General features: G+C 41.6%; 1 protein-coding gene across 1 annotated transcript in view; it reads left to right on the top strand.

Annotated features, from left to right (window-relative positions):
* Positions 1 to 18,532, top strand: part of LOC145337233 (butyrophilin subfamily 1 member A1-like) — a 77,758-nt gene that overhangs the window by 39,592 nt on the left and 19,634 nt on the right. The window contains exons 6-7 of the mRNA XM_080182024.1: positions 1,081 to 1,113; positions 16,756 to 16,782. Coding sequence (XP_080038150.1) covers positions 1,081 to 1,113; positions 16,756 to 16,782 — 60 coding nt within the window. The remainder of the gene's footprint in view (positions 1 to 1,080; positions 1,114 to 16,755; positions 16,783 to 18,532) is intronic.

Raw genomic sequence — 18,532 nt, 5'->3', positions numbered from 1 at the left:
TGTGGAAAATGGAGGAATAGTTCAACTCAATTTGTCAGGTGGTTATAAATACTAATACTTGTATTTTAATAACTTTTGAATACTGTTAGGTTGCCTATTTGATATTCTACCAGCATGGAAACATTGAGAATAGGAACACGAGTTTGAGACACTTTGAACCTGTTGTGAGATTTAATATGACCACGGCTGATCCTGTATCTCAATGCCATACTCCAGCACTCTCCCCATAGCCTTTGGTGTTTCATCTTTCCCGAATCAACCTTTGCAAGTAAATTTCTACTTGTCGTTAATTTTGTTCAAAACTAGCCCACAATTGCACAACTTATTGTAAAATAAGATCTAGTCATGTTTTCTATTGATGTGTATTTTTCCTTGTCTTTATCTACATTAAAATCACTTAGACTATTGACAAGATAATTGTTTTACACTGTATTCAGAACATGACATCAAGTAAAGTGTCTTCTGGTTTTAGAATAGAATAAAGACTAGGGAAATAGTTGTGAACACTTTAAATTGTCATGTATTATTACTGCTGTTACCTATTAATCTTTTCTATTCCTGAAACTCCCAAAAGTATTAATTAGCTCTTCATCTATTTTGCTGTTTATTTCCCTGTTAACTACAAGATGTACCACCTCAGCTCTGGTATTAGATTCTTTGGGTCTGGGATTTGCCCATAGTCTTTACCTATAGGGGGATAGGGTCAATGCACACATCATGCCTTTGATTTTCTGATACTCCATAATATCCATCTATCTATCCTGTAAAGAACTTGTCTGGAGTTTATATAATTTCACCAAAACTGAAGTTTATTCAGACCTGTTACCCTCACTTGAATTTGGTTCTTTCCTCCCTGCGCCCTTTCTCTGTCTCTGTTTAAAACCTGTTAAATCTGTATTATTTCCAGCTCTGATGAAAGGACATCAACGTGTTTCTTTCTCCAGACTCCACCTGACTTGCTGAGTATTTGCAGCAGTTTCTGTTTTTATTTCTGGTTTCCAGCGTCTGCAGTACTTTGCTTTTGATTAATGAAGTTTGTTTCTATCATTCAAAATAATGGTTTTCTTATTTTTTTTACAGAGCTCGAACTTTGGAACTTTATTGTCGAACTTGGTAAGAGTTCAATGTTGAAATATTCACATTTTGCAAAGTATATTTGTTTTGGGTGAATTGCAAGTTTAATTAAATATATTGATATTTATCTGTTAGGATTAGCTAATTATACATAATGATGATATGACTGTTTTAACTCAAAGCTGAACAAACTATTCACCTTACAAATCTTAACGAACATTTCAATAATGATTGACATTTGTTTGAAATATATTGGACAGCAATTTCCAGGATCTTGTGCATCAGAAAGACCAAACAGACAATAAGAAAAATGTGTATGATTCTGATCTAACCATATAAAAGCACGGTGCTCACTAACTTCATATCTGTGTTTCCCACAGACTGAATTGTTTTGACCATTCTGAATTACATTGATAATATAATTTGTGAAAACCTGTGGGTACATAATATTGTACACACACTAGACACAAGATAGAGTTTGGCCCAACATTGTTTCACACAGGCCCATGTTAGCCCAGCAGAGGATGGAGAATTACATCATTAATCTGATTTGATTTGATTTATTATTGTCACATGTATTAGTATGCAGTGAAAATTATTGTTTCTTGTGCACCACACAGACAAAGCATACCGTACATCAAGGAAAGGAGAGCAGCAGAATGTAGCGCTACAGTCATAGCTAGGGTGTAGAGAAAGATCAATTTAATACAAGGTAGGTCCAGTCAAAAGTCTGATGGCAGCAGGAAAGAAGCTGTTCTTGAGTCGGTTGGTACGTGACTCAGACTTTTGTATCTTTTTCTCGACAAAAGAAGGTGGAAGGGAATATCTCTGGGGTGTGTGGAGTCCTTGATTCTGCTGACTGCTTTGCCAAGGCAACGGGAAGTGTAGACAGAGTCAATGGATGAGAGGCTGGTTTGCGTGATAGATTGGGCTTTGTGGAACTGAGACATGACAGATCAGCCATGATCTTATTGAATGGCGGGGCAGGCTCGAAGGGCTAGATGGCCTACTCCTGCTCCTATTTCTTATGTTCTTATGTTCACAACCCTTTATAGTTTTTTTGCAGTCTTGTGCAGAGCAGGAGCCGTACCAAGCTGTGAAACAACCAGAAAGAATGCTTTTAATGGTGCATCTGTAAAAGTTAGTGAGAGTCGTAGCTGACATGCCAAATTTCTTTGCATCTTGAGAAGGAGAGGCGTTGGTGGGCTTTCTTAACTATAGCATTGGTGTGGAGGGACCAGGACAGGTTGTTGATGACCTTTCCCTTTGTTCTCCTTTTGTTTTGTTGACATTGAGGGAGAAATTATTGTCGTTGCACCAGTTCGTCAAATTCTCTATCTCTTTCTCGTACTGTGTCTCATCATTGTTTAAGATCCAACCCATAACAGTGGTTTCATCAGCAAACTTGAAAATTGAGTTGATGGGGAATTTGGCCATTCAGGCAAAGATATATAAGGAGTATAGTAAGGGGCTGAGGACATAGCCTTGTGGGGGACCGGTGTTGAGGATGATTGTGGAGGAGCTGTTATTGCCTACCCTTACTGATTGTGATCTGTAGGTTAGGAAGTCTAGGATCCAGTCGCAGGTGGAGGAGCCGAGCACCAGGCCATGGAGTTTGGAGATGAGCCCCGTAGGAATAATGGTGTTAAAGACTGAGCTGTAGTCTCCAAAAAGGAACCTGACATGGGTGCTTTTTGTTATCTAGTTGTTCCAGGATTGAGTGTAGCGCCAGGGAGATGGCATCTGCTCAGCATAGAACCATAGAACCCTACAGTGCAGAAAGAGGCCCTTCGGCCCATCGAGTCTGCACAGAACACAATCCCACCCAGGCCCTACCCCCATATCCCTACATATTATATCCACTAATCCCTCTAACCTATGCATCCCTGGACACTAAGGGGCAATTTCTTAGCATGGCCAGTCAACCTAACCCGCACATCTTTGGACCTGATGCAGAGATAGGCTGTCTGGGAGGCCGGGATTGATTTGTGCCATGACTTATCCAGCTGAAAATCTCCGCCAGATCCCAGGTTTAAAGGAGAATGTATTGGGCCACCCATTGTAACAAGTATTCAGATTGCTGTAATGCAATTTAATTATTGAATACCTTTTGATTCAATCTTCTTTACAGCTGCACTGCCTTTTTTCTAATGTTTAGTGAGTTTATAAAGTAGAGAAAGTACTTCTATTTATGCAGGATCTTGTATGTCCACAACACATCCCGAAACACTCCATGTGTGTGTAATCATGACAGACAATGGCTGAATTCTCCGGCCGTTTATGTTGGTGGGATCATACGGTCCCGCAGACAGTGCACCCCTGCCATGGGTTTCCCGGCAGTGTGGGATGGATTCAGTGGGAAATACCATCGACAGCAGCAGAACCAGAAGATCCCACTGCCGGCAAATGGCACAGCAGCTCCTGCTCTGACAGGGAGGCCAGAGAATCCCATCCAATTTTTTGATGTCATGGTCCCACAAAAAGCAATGCGGTAATGTCTGGTTAATCTGTTTTTACTGGTGCTGATTGAGAGATAAATAAATATTTTCCAGAACACTGGCAGAACTCCCCTGCCGTTCTTTGAATAGTACCATGGAATCTGTTATAGAAACTAGAAGCAAGCGTAGGCCATTCAGCCCTTCGAGCCTGCTCTGCCATTTGTTATGATCGTGGCTGATCATCAAATCCAATATCCTGATTCCCCCGCCCAACTTTCCCCCCATATCCCTCGATCCCTTTAACTCCAAGAGCTATATCTAATTTCTTCTTGAAATCAGGCAATGTTTTAGTCTGAACTACATTGTGGAAATGAATTCCACATTTGCCACAGTTGAATTTGGAAATGCCAGCTTTTTGTGGTTGGCATAAAATCTCATCTAAAAGCTGGTATTTCCAAAAATGTAATGCTGCATCAACACTGCAGTGAAATTTCAACTTGGATTATGCTCTAGATTATGTCCTCAAGTTTTACAGCACAGAAAGAGGCCCTTCGGCCCATTTGGGTCTCTGCCAGCCATCAAATACCAATCTGTCCGAATCCCATTATCCAACACTTGGTCCGTAGCCTTGTAAGCTAAGATGTTTCAAGAGCTCATCTAAATGTTAAGGGGTCCCGCTTCTTCCACTGTTTCAGGTTCCAGATTCCCAACACCCTCTGGGTGAAAAGCTTTCCCTCCAATCTCCTCTAAATCTCCAGCTCCTTACCTTATCTATGCCCCCTTGTTACTAACCCCTTTACTGAGGGGAAAAGCATTGTCCTATCTATTTTGTATCTACCCTATCGATATCCCTCATAATTTTGTACACCTCGATAAGGTCCCCCACTTTGCTCTAAGGAAAACAACCACAGCCTATCCAGCCCCTCTTCATAGCTGAAATGCTCCAGCCCAGGCAACATCCTGGTGAATCTTCTCTGCACCCTCTCCAGTGAAATCAAATCCTTCCTCTAGTAAGGTGGCCAGAACTGTACACCGTACTCTAGCTATGGCCTAACCAGTGTTTTATACAGCTCTATCATATTGCTCTTATATTCTGTGCCTCAGATAATAAAGGGAAGTATCCCATATGCCTTCTTAATCACATTATCTACCTGTCCTCTTGACTTTACTGATCTTTGGACTTGATGCAGAGCATTTTGATTTTAGAGTGCAACCACACAGACAAATTACTCCTGTTGTAAATTAAATATATCCATTTTACAGTGAACTCTGTCCATTGTGCTGTGGAACCCTGTTGGAATTGTTAGTAAATTTAGAAAGGTTTTCTGTGGAAAACAGAAGAAAAAGAGTTCTATGTCAGATGTTTTGACTGACAGTACTAAAAGGTGATAAGATGCCACAATGTGGGTTTTGAACCAGTTCAATGCAGATTTATTTTAAGAGCCATTGCCAGGATGAAGTCTAACACAGAGATAAGAACCTGTGAATGACTCTGGTGATATCATGTGACCCATGACACAGATGAATTGCTTTACAATACATAACATCCCTCACCCTTTACTTCACTAGTCCGACAACAAACTTTTAAACGTTAATGATAATCGCCGATGAACGTTGCCAAGTGCTATTGTCTACATACGTACAATTAATCTGAGAGTCTTTTTGGTGGGCATTGATTCCACTTTGGTGAGATACAACATTCTGGAATCTGATCTTTGACATCTTCGCTGGTCTGTTCCTCTCAATTATCAGGTACTTCATCTTGTGAAGTTGCTTCCAGAGATTTTGGCTGTTCTACTGGAGTAGAATCTGAACTTGGTTCTGTAGTAATCTTTGGTTCAGAAATTTCTCAACCTTGGGTTTCTGACGTACTGATACCGTCTCCGCTAATTCACTTATTGAATCGAGGATTAGATTTGTGTGTCTCCGTCATATTCTCTCATCATCAAATTGCATTGAATAAGAAATCAGCCCTGTCTTCGCTGGGATGATTGCAGGTGCTACTTCTCACTTGCCAAGTAGTTTAAGAACATAAGAATATAAGAAATAGGAGCAGGAGTAGGCCATCTAGCCCTTCGAGCCTGCCCCGCCATTCAATAAGATCATGGCTGATCTGTTGTGGCTCAGTTCCACTTTCCCGCCCTCTCCCCATAACCCTTAATCCCCTCTCTTATCAAGAACCCATCAATCCGCTTCTTAAAAATATTTAGCGAGGCAGCCTCCACCACTTCAACGGGCAGAGAATTCCAGAGATTCACCACCCTTTGAGTGAAGAAGTTCCTCCTCAACTCCGTTCTAAACCGCCTCCCCTTTATCTTGAGGCTGTGCCCCCTAGTCCTACTGTCTTTTTTGAGCGGGAAGAGTCTCTCCACCTCTATCCTATCCATCCCATTCATCATCTTATACGTCTCAATGAGATCTCCCCTCATTCTTCTAAACTCTAACGAGTACAAGCCTAGTTTATTCAGCCTCTCCTCATAGCTCAATCCCCTCAACTCCGGTATCAGCCTAGTAAACCTCCTCTGCACTCCCTCCAGGGCCAAAATATCCTTGCGCAGGTGCGGCGCCCAAAACTGCACACAGTACTCCAGCTGCGGCCTCACCAATGCCCTATACAGCTGCAGCAAGACCTCCCTACTTTTATATTCACTCCCCCTCGCTATGAAGGCCAGCATCCCATTCGCCTTCCTGACCACCTGCTGCACCTGCAGGCTGGGTTTTTGCGACTCATGCACAAGGACCTTGTTTCTTCTCCTTGTTTTAAAATTATAAACATTTTGTTTTGATGTTTGTTCACAGTGAATAACTTGTGCTTGTTGTTGCTCTATTCCTGTAGAATCAGTAGATCAAATCCAGTTCTCAGTTTCCTTCTCAGGAATTTCTGGTGAATTTTGTGTGGTGAGATGAGCTGTGTTCCAATGGGACATGAGAAGCTTGTTTCCTCTCATGGATAATGGACCTTCTTCTTTGAAACATGACATGAAAGAATCCAGTGAGTGTACTAGCCTTTCTGCCAATCCGTGAGTGGATGGATGATATGTGTTGCATACCATTACCTTCAGGTAATCCACAAATTCCTGGGATGTGAAATGTGTCTCATTATCACTGACTAGTTGTTCGGTTTCCAAATCTTGCTAACAATGCACTCAACCTCTATATGGTTCTTTCCATCATGATGGATTTCATTTTCCTGCATTTGGGCTGCTTTGAATGCAGATCCACCAGGACAAGTAAAATGTAGCCTTCAGTGGATCCCACGGAGTGATATATTTCCTCTATCAAGGTTGTTTTAGCCTGTCCCATGGGAGAAACGGTTGTAAGAGGTGGAGTATTCCATATTCTAGTGCATGACTGACATTGCCCCACTTTTTCTTCTATTTGTGAGTAAAGCCCAACCACTAAAAATAAACTTGTGCTAACTCTTTCATCTGCACTTTTCCTGGATTCAGCTTTGTAAGCACGGAGGGATATCTCCCTGATAGCAATACTCCATTTTGGACAGTTAATTCAAGTTCTTTCAGTATATAAGGACTGAATTCAGGATTCTTCTTTTGTTTGTTCAGTGACGTTCCTCTTAATATCATGTCTATGACCCTACTAATTACCAGGTTATTCCTTGTGTGCCTTTGCAACTGGGACATTCTCTACCTGGGAGAAATAAAATTTGCTGATGTAGCTGTCTCTTGGTTTTGGTTTTGTCTTGTCGTGGAAATACATTAGCTTGCTGTTCTGATCTCTAATACTTGATTTTGTAATTATGCGCTGATAGTATCAATGCCCAACATTATAGACAACTTGTGGGTAATAATGGAATGGAGCAAAAATAGTTGTCAATATCCTGGGGTCAGTTAATGAAGTAACTTGTTGGCCAGACAGGTACTGGTGAAATTGTTTAATGCCAAAAATAAGGGATTCTTTCTCAAGTTGTGCAAAATTTCGTTCTGTGCTTAATAACGTTCCTGATACAAATGCTATTGACAATGCCTCCTCAGTGGCCATAATGTGAGATGCAGTAGTCCCCACCCCGTAGGGTGGTGCATCACATAGAAACATAGAAGGTAGGAGTAGGAGAGGCCATTTGGCCCTTCGAGCCTGCTCCGCCATTCATTACGATCATGGCGAATCGTCCAACTCTTTAGCCTAATCCTGCTTTTTCCCTATAACCTTTGATCCCATTCACCCTTAGTGCCACCTCTTGAATACATTCAGTGTTTTGGCATCAACTACTTCCTGTGGTAATAAATTCCACAGGTTCATCACTCTTTGGTGCAGAAATGTCTCCTCGCTGCCATCCTAAATGGTCTACCTGAATCCTCAGACTGTGACCCCCCTGGTTCTGGACTCCCCCACCATTGGGAACATCCTTCCTGCATCTACCCTTTCTAGTCCTGTTAGAATTTTATAATTCTCTGAGATACCCGTTCATTCCTCTGAACTCCAGCGGAAACAATCCTAATCTAGTCAATCTCTCCTCATACATCAGTTCTGCCATCGCCAGAATCAGCCTGTAAACCTTTGCTGCACTCCCTCGAGAGCAAGAACCTCCTTCCTCAGGAAAGGAGACCAAAACTGCACACAATAGTCTAGGTATGACTTCGCCAAGGCCCCGTATAGCTGCAACAACACATCCCTGCTCCTGTACTCGAAACTTCTCTCAATGAAGGCCAACATACAATTTCCCTTCTTTACTGCCTGCTGCATTTGCATGCTTATCTTCAGTGACTGGTGCACAAGGACACCCAGGACCCAGCCATTCAGGTAGTAATCTGTTTTTGCTTCCAGAGCAAATAACCTCACACTTATCCAAATTATACTGCATCTGCCACTGATTTATCCACTCACCCAACCTGTCCAGATCATTCTGAAGGGTCTCTGCATCCTCGTCACAGTTCACTCTCCCACCCAACTTGGTATCATCTGCAAACTTTGAGATGTTACATTTTGTTCCCTCATCCAAATCATTAATATATATTGTGAATAGCTGGGGTCCCAGCACCGATCCCTGTGGCACCCCATTAGTTACTGCCTGTCAATTTGAAAAGCACACATTAATTCCTACTCTTTGTTTCCTCTCTGCCAACCAGTTTTCAGTCCATCTCAATATACTTCCCCCAGTCCCATGCGCTTTTATCTTGCACAATAATCTCTTATGCAGGACTTTGTCAAACTCTTTCTGAAAGTCCAAATATACTATATCAACTGGCTCCCTCTTGTCAACTCTACTGGTTACATCTTCAAAGAATTGCAACAGATTTGTCAAGCATGACATTCCTCTTTATAAATCCATCCTCTGTCTGATCCTGCCACTGCTTTCTAAATGCTCCGCTATAGAGTCCTTGAAATGGATTTGAGAATTTTCCTCACTACTGATGTTAAGCTTACTGGCCTATAATTCCCTGTTTTCTCTCTACTTCCCTTTTTGAATATTGGAGTAACATTAGCTACCCTCCAATCTGCAGGGACTGTTCCAGAGTCTATACATTCCTGGAAGATAATCACCAATGCATCCACTATTTCTAGAGCCACTTCCTTAAGTACTCTGGGATGTAGATTATCAGGTTCTGGGGATTTATCTGCTTTTAATCCCATCAATTTTCCCAGCACTACTTCTCTACTAAATTTTGCATTCTCCGATGTGTCTGGATCTGATTTGTGTCCTCTTTTGTGGAGAGTCTGCAGAAGATTCTAGATAGGCTGGGCGAATGGGCCAGGAAATGGCAAATGGAATTTAATGTTGGCAAGTGTGAGGTGGTCCACTTTGGTAGGAAGAATGGTAGGAAGGACTATTACTTACGTGGCGAAAAACTGCAGCAGGCGACGGTGCAGAGGGACCTCGGGGTCCTTGTGCATGAGTCGCAAAAACCCAGCTTGCAGGTGCAGCAGGTGGTCAGGAAGGCGAATGGGATGCTGGCCTTCATAGCGAGGGGGATTGAATATAAAAGTAGGGAGGTCTTGCTGCAGCTGTATAGGGCATTGGTGAGACCGCAGCTGGAGTACTGTGTGCAGTTTTGGGCGCCGCACCTGCGCAAGGATATTTTGGCCCTGGAGGGAGTGCAGAGGAGGTTTACTAGGCTGATACCGGAGTTGAGGGGATTGAGCTATGAGGAGAGGCTGAATAAACTAGGCTTGTACTCGTTAGAGTTTAGAAGAATGAGGGGAGATCTCATTGAGACGTATAAGATGATGAATGGGATGGATAGGATAGAGGTGGAGAGACTCTTCCCGCTCAAAAAAGACAGTAGGACTAGGGGGCACAGCCTCAAGATAAAGGGGAGGCGGTTTAGAACGGAGTTGAGGAGGAACTTCTTCACTCAAAGGGTGGTGAATCTCTGGAATTCTCTGCCCGTTGAAGTGGTGGAGGCTGCCTCGCTAAATATTTTTAAGAAGCGGGTTGATGGGTTTTTGATAAGAGAGGGGATTAAGGGTTATGGGGAGAGGGCGGGAAAGTGGAACTGAGCCACAACAGATCAGCCATGATCTTATTGAATGGCGGGGCAGGCTCGAAGGGCTAGATGGCCTACTCCTGCTCCTATTTCTTATGTTCTTATGTTCTTATGACAGAAACAAAGTATGGATTCAGTGACTCAGCCATTTCTTTGTCCCCTATTATACATTCCCCTGTTTCTGCCTGTAGGGGACCTACATTTGTCTTTACCAACCTCTTTCTCTTCACAAGCTGGTTAAATATTCAACTCTGGGTTACAGTGAACCAATATTGTTGTTTGCATGAGCATCCTTTAATCCTTTGTATGCACTTTCACATTTCTTTATCAATTGCATTGCTGGTTAGCACACAATAAATTATGAAGTGGCTTTGGTGCTATTGCAAGGTTTGGGATGAAATTTCTGCAATAATTGGTTAGTCCTTAAAATGATCACAACTGTGACATGTTCTGTGGTCTTGGCACATCGAGCATCACTGTCATTTTCTTAGCTTCTTTGTGGAGGCCATCTGTGTCTATTACCTGACCAAAATAACTGATAGATGATTTGAAATATTCACATTTTTCTTTCTTTAGGCGGAGATAGTTTAAGTTTATTTATTAGTGTCACAAGTAGGCTTACATTAACACTGTAATGAAGTTACTGTGGAAATCCCCTATTCGCCATAATCCAGCGCCTGTTCAGGTACACTGAGGGAGAATTTAGCATGGCCAATGCACCGAACCAGCACATCTTTCGGACTGTGAGAAGAAACCAGAGAACCCAGAAGAGAACATGCAGACTCCGCACAGTCACCCAGTTGGGAATCGAACCCGGGTTCCTGGCGCTATAAGGCAGCAGTGCTAACCACTGTTCCACGCCACCCAAGACGCTCCAGTATTTCCTCTAAGATTTGTGAATGTTCTTGTTCAGTCCTACATGTGAGTAGAATGTCATCCAAATAATTCTGGAGACCGTTGCGGTCACTTAAGATTTAGTCCATTGATCTCTGGAATATGGCTGGTGCTGATGTTATTCTGAATGGTAGGTGCTTATACTGGAATAATCCCTTGTGGGTAACAATCATTGAGACTCAGTTACCACCCTCGTCTGGAGGCATGCTTGGCACAATCTGTCTTACTCAACAGCTAACCACCAGCCAGTCCAGAGAATAAGTGTTTGGTTAGTGGTAAGGGATACTGATCAACACACAGTACTGGACTTATCGTCACCTTAAAGTCCCCATTGATTCATACAGAATCCTCCGATTTAATGACTGGGTGATTTGGGTTTTCATTGTTACAGGTTCAATCACTCTGTCCTTGATCTATTTTTTGGTTCCACTTCTGCCTTCAGTTTAATTGTATAAGGCACAGGTCTTACCTTGAAGCATTTAGGGTTGCTATCAGGTTTGATTTTGAGCTTTGCTTCCACTCTCAGTCATTGATCCTCAGGTATTCTCAAATATCTTCCTATAGTTCTCCAGAAGTTTTTGTAGTGTGTTCTTGCTGTCAACGTCCAGTTTCGTTTGATTTTGTGTAACCATGCTCTTCCAAAGAGTGCTGGGAATTTCCCATATGCAGGGGTAATTCTGCTGATTGACCTTTAGCTTCTAGTTGAACCATGATATATCCCTACGGTGGAACTACCTCCTCAGGATGAATTGTATTTAAAGGTTTTAGTGGTAAATGTTTAAGCTTGTGATTGTATGTGCTTTCTGGGAGAAGTGTTACAGCAGCTCCCATATCTATTTCCATCTTCTTTTCTGTTTAACTATGGATAAACCCAGAGCCTTTACAAATACCTTTTGTGGATTGGGCACCTAATTTAAGTTCTTGGATCTTTTCTAATCTTGTATCATCTTGGAAATTTTTGTCCTGATCAAATATTTTGTAGACCTATGTTTTTGGATCTTGATATGTTCTTGCATTTGCACACCTTTGAGGTTTGAGAAGTCTGTTATGTCCAAAATATCTTCATTGCATGCCACAGTTTTTGCATCTATTTTCTCTACTCCAACATTCATGTGACAAGTGTCCTGCCCGAGCACACCTATGGCATCCCTGCATTTTAAGACATTTCTTCTTGTCCATTTCCATCTTGTGCATTTTGGCTCCAATTTGGGAAGTTTCTTTCATGGCCAATTCCATGGACAATGTAATCTCAACAGCAAGCTTTACTGTTAAAGAACCTTTGATGAGCAATCACTTTGAATTGTTTCATTTCAAAGTCCACAAACAAGTCTGTCTCACAACAGTGTCTTTGAGGGTCGAGCCAACCTTGCAATTCTTCATTAACTTTCTCAGAGCTACAATGAATTGCAGTATTTTTTGCCGCCTTCTTGGCTGCATCAATGAAATTGGAATCTCTCAGCAATTATTAGTGATTTAGATGAAAAATTACTTTTGAGAATCTTGGTCAGTTCCTTGTAAGATTTTTCTGTAGGCTTCTCAAAATGTAAAGGGTTTACATGCTACTACACATAGGAAAATGACTACTTTAAGTTCATCCAATAGCTTGATAAATTTGAAATCTCTCTTTGTAAGCAATCCATGTTTCCGCATTTTCTTCGAAAGCCTCTATGTACCCTTTGGCCTTTGCCCACCATTGCAGTTACTGGTTATTAAATTGTACTTTCTTTGACTTCCTCACACTTTTTTTGTTGGACTTGTAGTTTTTTAGAAAATTTCAACTGCTTCCTTTAGGCAATAAATCTCCACTTCACTAAGCAAAGAAGGTTTTGCTTATAATTATTCCTTTTTTTGGAGTAGTAACTCCCCTTTAAGAGTACAGAGACTCTCTCTCTTTGAGTGCCTCTGTTGCTGCAGCCCATCATGTGCAAGGGCCCCACAGCCTGGAAGTCTGTCCAATTTCAAAGTGGTAAGTAAATGTTCTCTTTCATCTGCTGACAATTTTTTTTTCAACAATGTTGAAAATAACTCTGGTGATGTCACAGCACACCAAGTGACCAACCACACAAAGATGCATTTCTTTACAACATATAACAAAGGAATATCTCAAAGGAATCATCAACTCGCCCAGTGTTAAAGACCAGATCAGAAACTCCAAGGCATTTTATGAAATTAGCCGAGGCCCTATCTTTTACATTTGATTTTAGTATTAGGGTGAGCATAGGATGCTTCACACCAGGTATGATTCAAGTGATCCACTAGTAAGCTTTTATCAAACTTTAGTTAAGAACACAGTTGGAACATAACAAAGGGAATTAGCATAACTTTTACAAATTAAAATACCAAAACATGACAAAGTATAATTCTTTACTGCTAGCTATCTATTTTGTTCCAATTTAACAATTTCCCACATAGGCATAAATCCCTTCTTTAGAACGAGTTAGCACTGAAACCAAAGCTATGTATATAGGTACTAGATTTCTAGCCTTTTGCCACTTATGCAGAGTGATCCAGACAAACTTCTGTCTTATAATTCTCATGTAGCAACTTTCAGACAAAGCTCCACCACAGACAGTAGAATCTCAGAGAAAGAGATTAATTTCTTAGCAGATTCCGGTCTCCAGACCTCAGAGAGCAAGAGATACAGAGAAAGTGATCTCTCTCTAAAGATTCCAAAATGTAGACTGCCTTGAGTTCTCTGAAAACCTAGCTGTACCCAGTCATAAGATCTTTCCTGTCAATCAAGCTCTACTCAGAATTATCTCAGCGGAAAACACAAAATAACAGAACCCTGCATTAGTCTAGATTAGAACAAAGATTGTAGCAATTAAGATCAATTATGCTGCTGCAATATCAATATAGTGCTGCTGGATCCAGATAAAATGGCTCTGAATGATTGGAACAAACCCTGCACAAGAAATATGACTAAAATATACTTCCTTCAGCATCAATATGCAAAAATGGCTACAAAACCTTTGTTTTCTACTTTATACACATGCACATGCACTGTCTGAGAATCCATCCTTTTCAGATGTTTAACTGAGGCTCCATCCACCCTCTCGGGTGAGTGCTAAATAGATCAAGCACTATTTTGGAAAGGAATGGAGCGTTTCTGCTCAATGTCTTGGTCAATAGTTAATTCTGAAGCAACATCACTAAACTATATCATCTTTGATTTATTACTGTCACATGTATTAGTTTACAGTGAAAAGTATTATTCCTTGTGCACTATACAGACAAAGCATATGGCTCATAGAGAAGGAGAGAGTGCAGAATGTGGTGGTACAGTCATAGCTAGGGTGTAGAGAAAGATCAACTTAATATAAGGTAGGTCCATTCAAAAGTCTGACGATCTTAATTATTGATTGTTATTTGTGGAACATTTCTGTGCATAAATTATCAGTAAAACATTCAGGGACATCTTGAGGATATCAAAAGTACTGAATAAAGGTAGTTTAGCTCAGTTGGCTGGATGGCTGGTTCATGACACAGAACAAGGCCAACAGTGTGGGTTCACTGTCCGTACTGGCTGAGGTTATTCATGAAGGTCTGCCTTCTCAACCTTACCCCTCACCTGAGGTACGGCTATCCTCAGGCTAAACTCACCACCAGTCAGCACTCCCATTTGAGGCTCTGGTCATCTGAGACATGGTGACTTTACCTTGCCTTGTACAATTGCTCAGAAATTATTATAAGGTTTGACTTTGATTGAAAACAGTATTCAAAGCATTATAAATCTGAGGAATGGGACAACATTTAATCAGACAAGTAAAATATTTTACTAAATTCCCTTTTATTTTATAGATCAGTGGAAGCTTCTTGTTGAATCAGAAATGAAAGTATTTTACATAAACTGTTATGTATTAATTAACAAATCTCCGAGGGCTTATCATTGTTATTCAGAACTGTAATAGGATCAAGGTGTTTTGTCAAATAATACCAGGGACAATGACTAATTGGCATTGAGGTATCACTGGGTTGGAGGGCACTAAGGAGAGTGTCTGGGACAGCATGGGATCCAGTCTCCAGATGCAGAATTTTGAAAAGTTCCAAGGAATGTTCTGAGAATAATGACAAGACCCGTGATGAAGGGTCAAGGAGTGGGGTCCAAGGATTTGGGATGGAAGTCTGTGTCTTGCTGTATTCTTTGCCTGGGGACTAGGGATCTGTGATCACTGAGACAGTTCCAGGTTCTGGAAGTTTGGGGGTGGGTAACGAGAAGCTACAGAAAAGATGCTATGACATTCGCGAGACTGGGAGGAGATTTGACAATGTTCAGAGTAGTCATTGTTATGGAGATTGCTGGGATCTGTTAACACAGTGGGAAGGTGCGGAAGTTTCAGACTAGTTTGGAGGTGAGAATTACGCCACCAGTTTTCATCGATACCTTGTGTCCACAACCTTGTTACGTCCTCAGAGCTCCCTCAACACCCCCCATTCCCCCCCACTCCCCCCCACCTCCGCAAACCGATTTGACATTATTAGTTGTTCTTGTCTTTACATTTCTGCCTTAAAACATTGAGTAATAAATGATCAGCTTCAAGCACCTCAAGACCAGGATACAATATCATGGGGTTGAATTACACCCTTTGAGTATTTCTCCCTCTGGGAGGGTGGGATTGATGGATTAGTGCCGTGTTGGTTAGACTCATTTCCTGAGGATATTTACTGTCAAACACATTTACTTCCAGATTCTCTGGATGGTGATAGTGCATTGACTCTGTCAGCTAAGCTCAGATATTTCTTAACACAGGCAGCTATCCTGATTTATCAGGGAGTCTCCTCTGGTACAGAAACTACAATAGGATATCCAACAAAACATTGAAACAAGAGCAGACCTGTGCCTTGTTTCATCTATGTTTTAGGAGCTATTGTGTAACTATTTCCTGCTAACTCCAATGACAGGTCTAATTCGGACTCCAAAACTATTCAGGCTGATCCTGAGAATCCTTTAAGATTGGTTCAACTAAACTCTGACAAGACGCTGTGACTGAACACAGACACATCCGAGCAATCCCGAATACTATCAGATACTGACTCTGCATTGGGTTAACCCGAATGCTCCCAACACTCAGAAACCTCCTCACTCCAACAAGTGAACAGTTTTCCTCACAAGGCCTCGGTGTTATATTTACACAGTCTATTTCACCTGTCATTCTGAACAGTATATTTCAGATTCTCACATTCAGAGCTCAGGCACGGGAGCACTGCCGAGCTGAATGGGCTGATGGTGAAATTTGGACACAAGCTGCCCACAATTTGTCAATGAAGTTTCATTTATGGAAGAATCTGTGACCGACACTCCCATCAGGCAAAACTCTTGTGTTTGGCCCCTCATGGGGCCATCTGGGCAAACCTAACTTCCACTTTAAAATGAGTAAAGCCACAGGAGGTCCATGAGGAGGACCTACAGAATTCTGAAGGGATTTGATAGGGTGGATACTGAGAGATAGATTCCGCAACCAGCGGAAACAAAAATGAAGGGGCACAGTCTCAGGATAAGGGGCCGATCATTTAGGACTGAGATGAGAAGAAATTTCTTCACTCAAAGAGTTCTGAATCTTTGTAATTCTCAATCCCAGAGGTTGTAGTGCTTCATTTGAGAACTTTTTAGACTGGGATAGATAGATTTATAGTTTCTCAGGGAATTAAGGAGTATGGAGAGGAGGGGATAATGGATTTCAAAACCTAAGACTATCCGTGATCATACTGAATGGCAGAGCAGTTTCAACAGGCCATCTGGTCTAGTCCTGCTCCTATTTCTTGTGTTCCTGTATCAATTGCATTTAAAATGTCTGTAAAACACTTGCTATGACGTTATTTACAGATTAAGTCATGGAGAAAGACTGAGAGAAAGAACATTTCGGACAGAGTGAATTAATTCCTGTCTAATTTGTTTGTATTTTCAGAGTGGAAGCGAATTTGTGAATGTGAAGGTAAGACCTTTATTATTGTAAAACACAATAAGAAAGAATAAATCAATACAAAACCTGAAACTGTTTCAAAAAACTGACAGCTTAAAAAATAAACCAGACCAGGCCCAACAATCTTCAGCTTCTTCATCAATTACCTTCCCTACATCATAAGATCAGAAGTAGGGATGTTTGCCAATCTTTCACAATGTTCAGCACCATTCGTGACTCCCCAGATACTGAAGCAGACCATGTTCAAATGCGACAAGATCTGGGCTTGGGCTGGTAAATGGCAAGTAAGTGCCACACAAATGCCAGGCAATGATCACCACCAATAAAAGACACTCTAACCACTGCCCCTTGACATTCAATGGTGTAACCATCACTGAAACCCCTACTGTCAACATCCTTGGGGTTACCATTGACAGAAACTGAACTGGACTCACCACATAAATACAATGGCTACAACAGCAGGTCAGAGGCTCGGAATACTGCGGTGAGTAACTCACCTCCTGACTCCCCAGTGCATATCCACCATCTACAAGGCACAACTCAGGAGTGTGATGGAACACTCCCCACTTGCAAGGATGGCCAGTTCCAACAACACTCAAATAGCTTGACATCATCCAGGACAAAGCAGCCTGCTTGATTGGCACCACATTTACTAACATTCAATCCCTCTACCACTGATGCTCAGTAACATCAGTGTGTACTATCTACAAGATGCATTGCAGAAATTCACCAAAGATCTTTAGACAGCACCTTCCAAACCCACGACCACTTCCATCTAGAAGGACAAGGGTAGTAGATAAATGGGAACACCACCACATGCAAGTTCCCCTCTAAGCCACTTACCATCCTGACTTGGAAATATGTCATTGGGTCAAAATCCTGGAATTCCCTCCCGAACGGCAACCCACAGAACATGGACTGCAGCAATTCAAGAAGGCAGCTCACCACCACCTTCTCAAGGCAACTAGAGATGGACAATGGAACCAAAAGAGAAAATGCTGGAAAATCTCAGCAGGTCTGGCAGCATCTATACTCCTTACATATGCTTCCTGACCTGCTGAGATTTTCCAGCATTTTCTTTTTTGGTTTTCAGATTCCAGCATCCACAGTAATTTGCTTTTATATACAGATGGTCAATAAATGCTGGCCAGCCAGCGATGCCCATGACCCACAAATCAATAAAAAAAAAGGCTGGAAAATTGTCTTCAGTAAAGATCGAACATAAAGGCCACAGTTTCAGTGTGACCAAACAAGTGAAATTCATTTTGCATTGAATTTCAGAACTTTTAATTGTTGTTTTGAGGTCTGATTCCACATTTTAGTTTGTTTGAATTCTCTCCCATATGAAATTGAAAAAGAATTAGTTACAATGGGAGAGCAGTGGGACAGACATTAACTTGTTCTGAATGATGCAGCTTCCATGTCCAATGTTGTAATTTAAAGGAAACAGGGTGGATGCTGAAAGGATGTTTCCCCTTGTGGGAGAGACTGGAACTCGGTGACACAGTTTAAAAATAGGGGGTTTCCCATTTCAACCAGAATGAGGAGTTATTTTCTCTCCCCCAGAATGCAGAAGAGACAAGATCATTGAATATTTTTAAGGCAATGTTAGATTCTTCACTAGAACCAAAGAACCATAGAAAATTTACAGCTCAGAAACAGACCTTTTTGGCCCTTCTTGTCTGTGCCGAACCATTTTTTTGCCAAGTTCCACTGACCTGCACTTGGACCATATCCCTCCACACCCCTCTCATCCATGTAC

The sequence above is a fragment of the Carcharhinus amblyrhynchos genome, unplaced genomic scaffold (genome assembly GCF_965287045.1).
Source record: "Carcharhinus amblyrhynchos unplaced genomic scaffold, sCarAmb.v2.hapA scaffold_45, whole genome shotgun sequence".
Classification (NCBI taxonomy): domain Eukaryota; kingdom Metazoa; phylum Chordata; class Chondrichthyes; order Carcharhiniformes; family Carcharhinidae; genus Carcharhinus; species Carcharhinus amblyrhynchos.
This window is presented reverse-complemented; position numbering and strand designations above follow the sequence as displayed.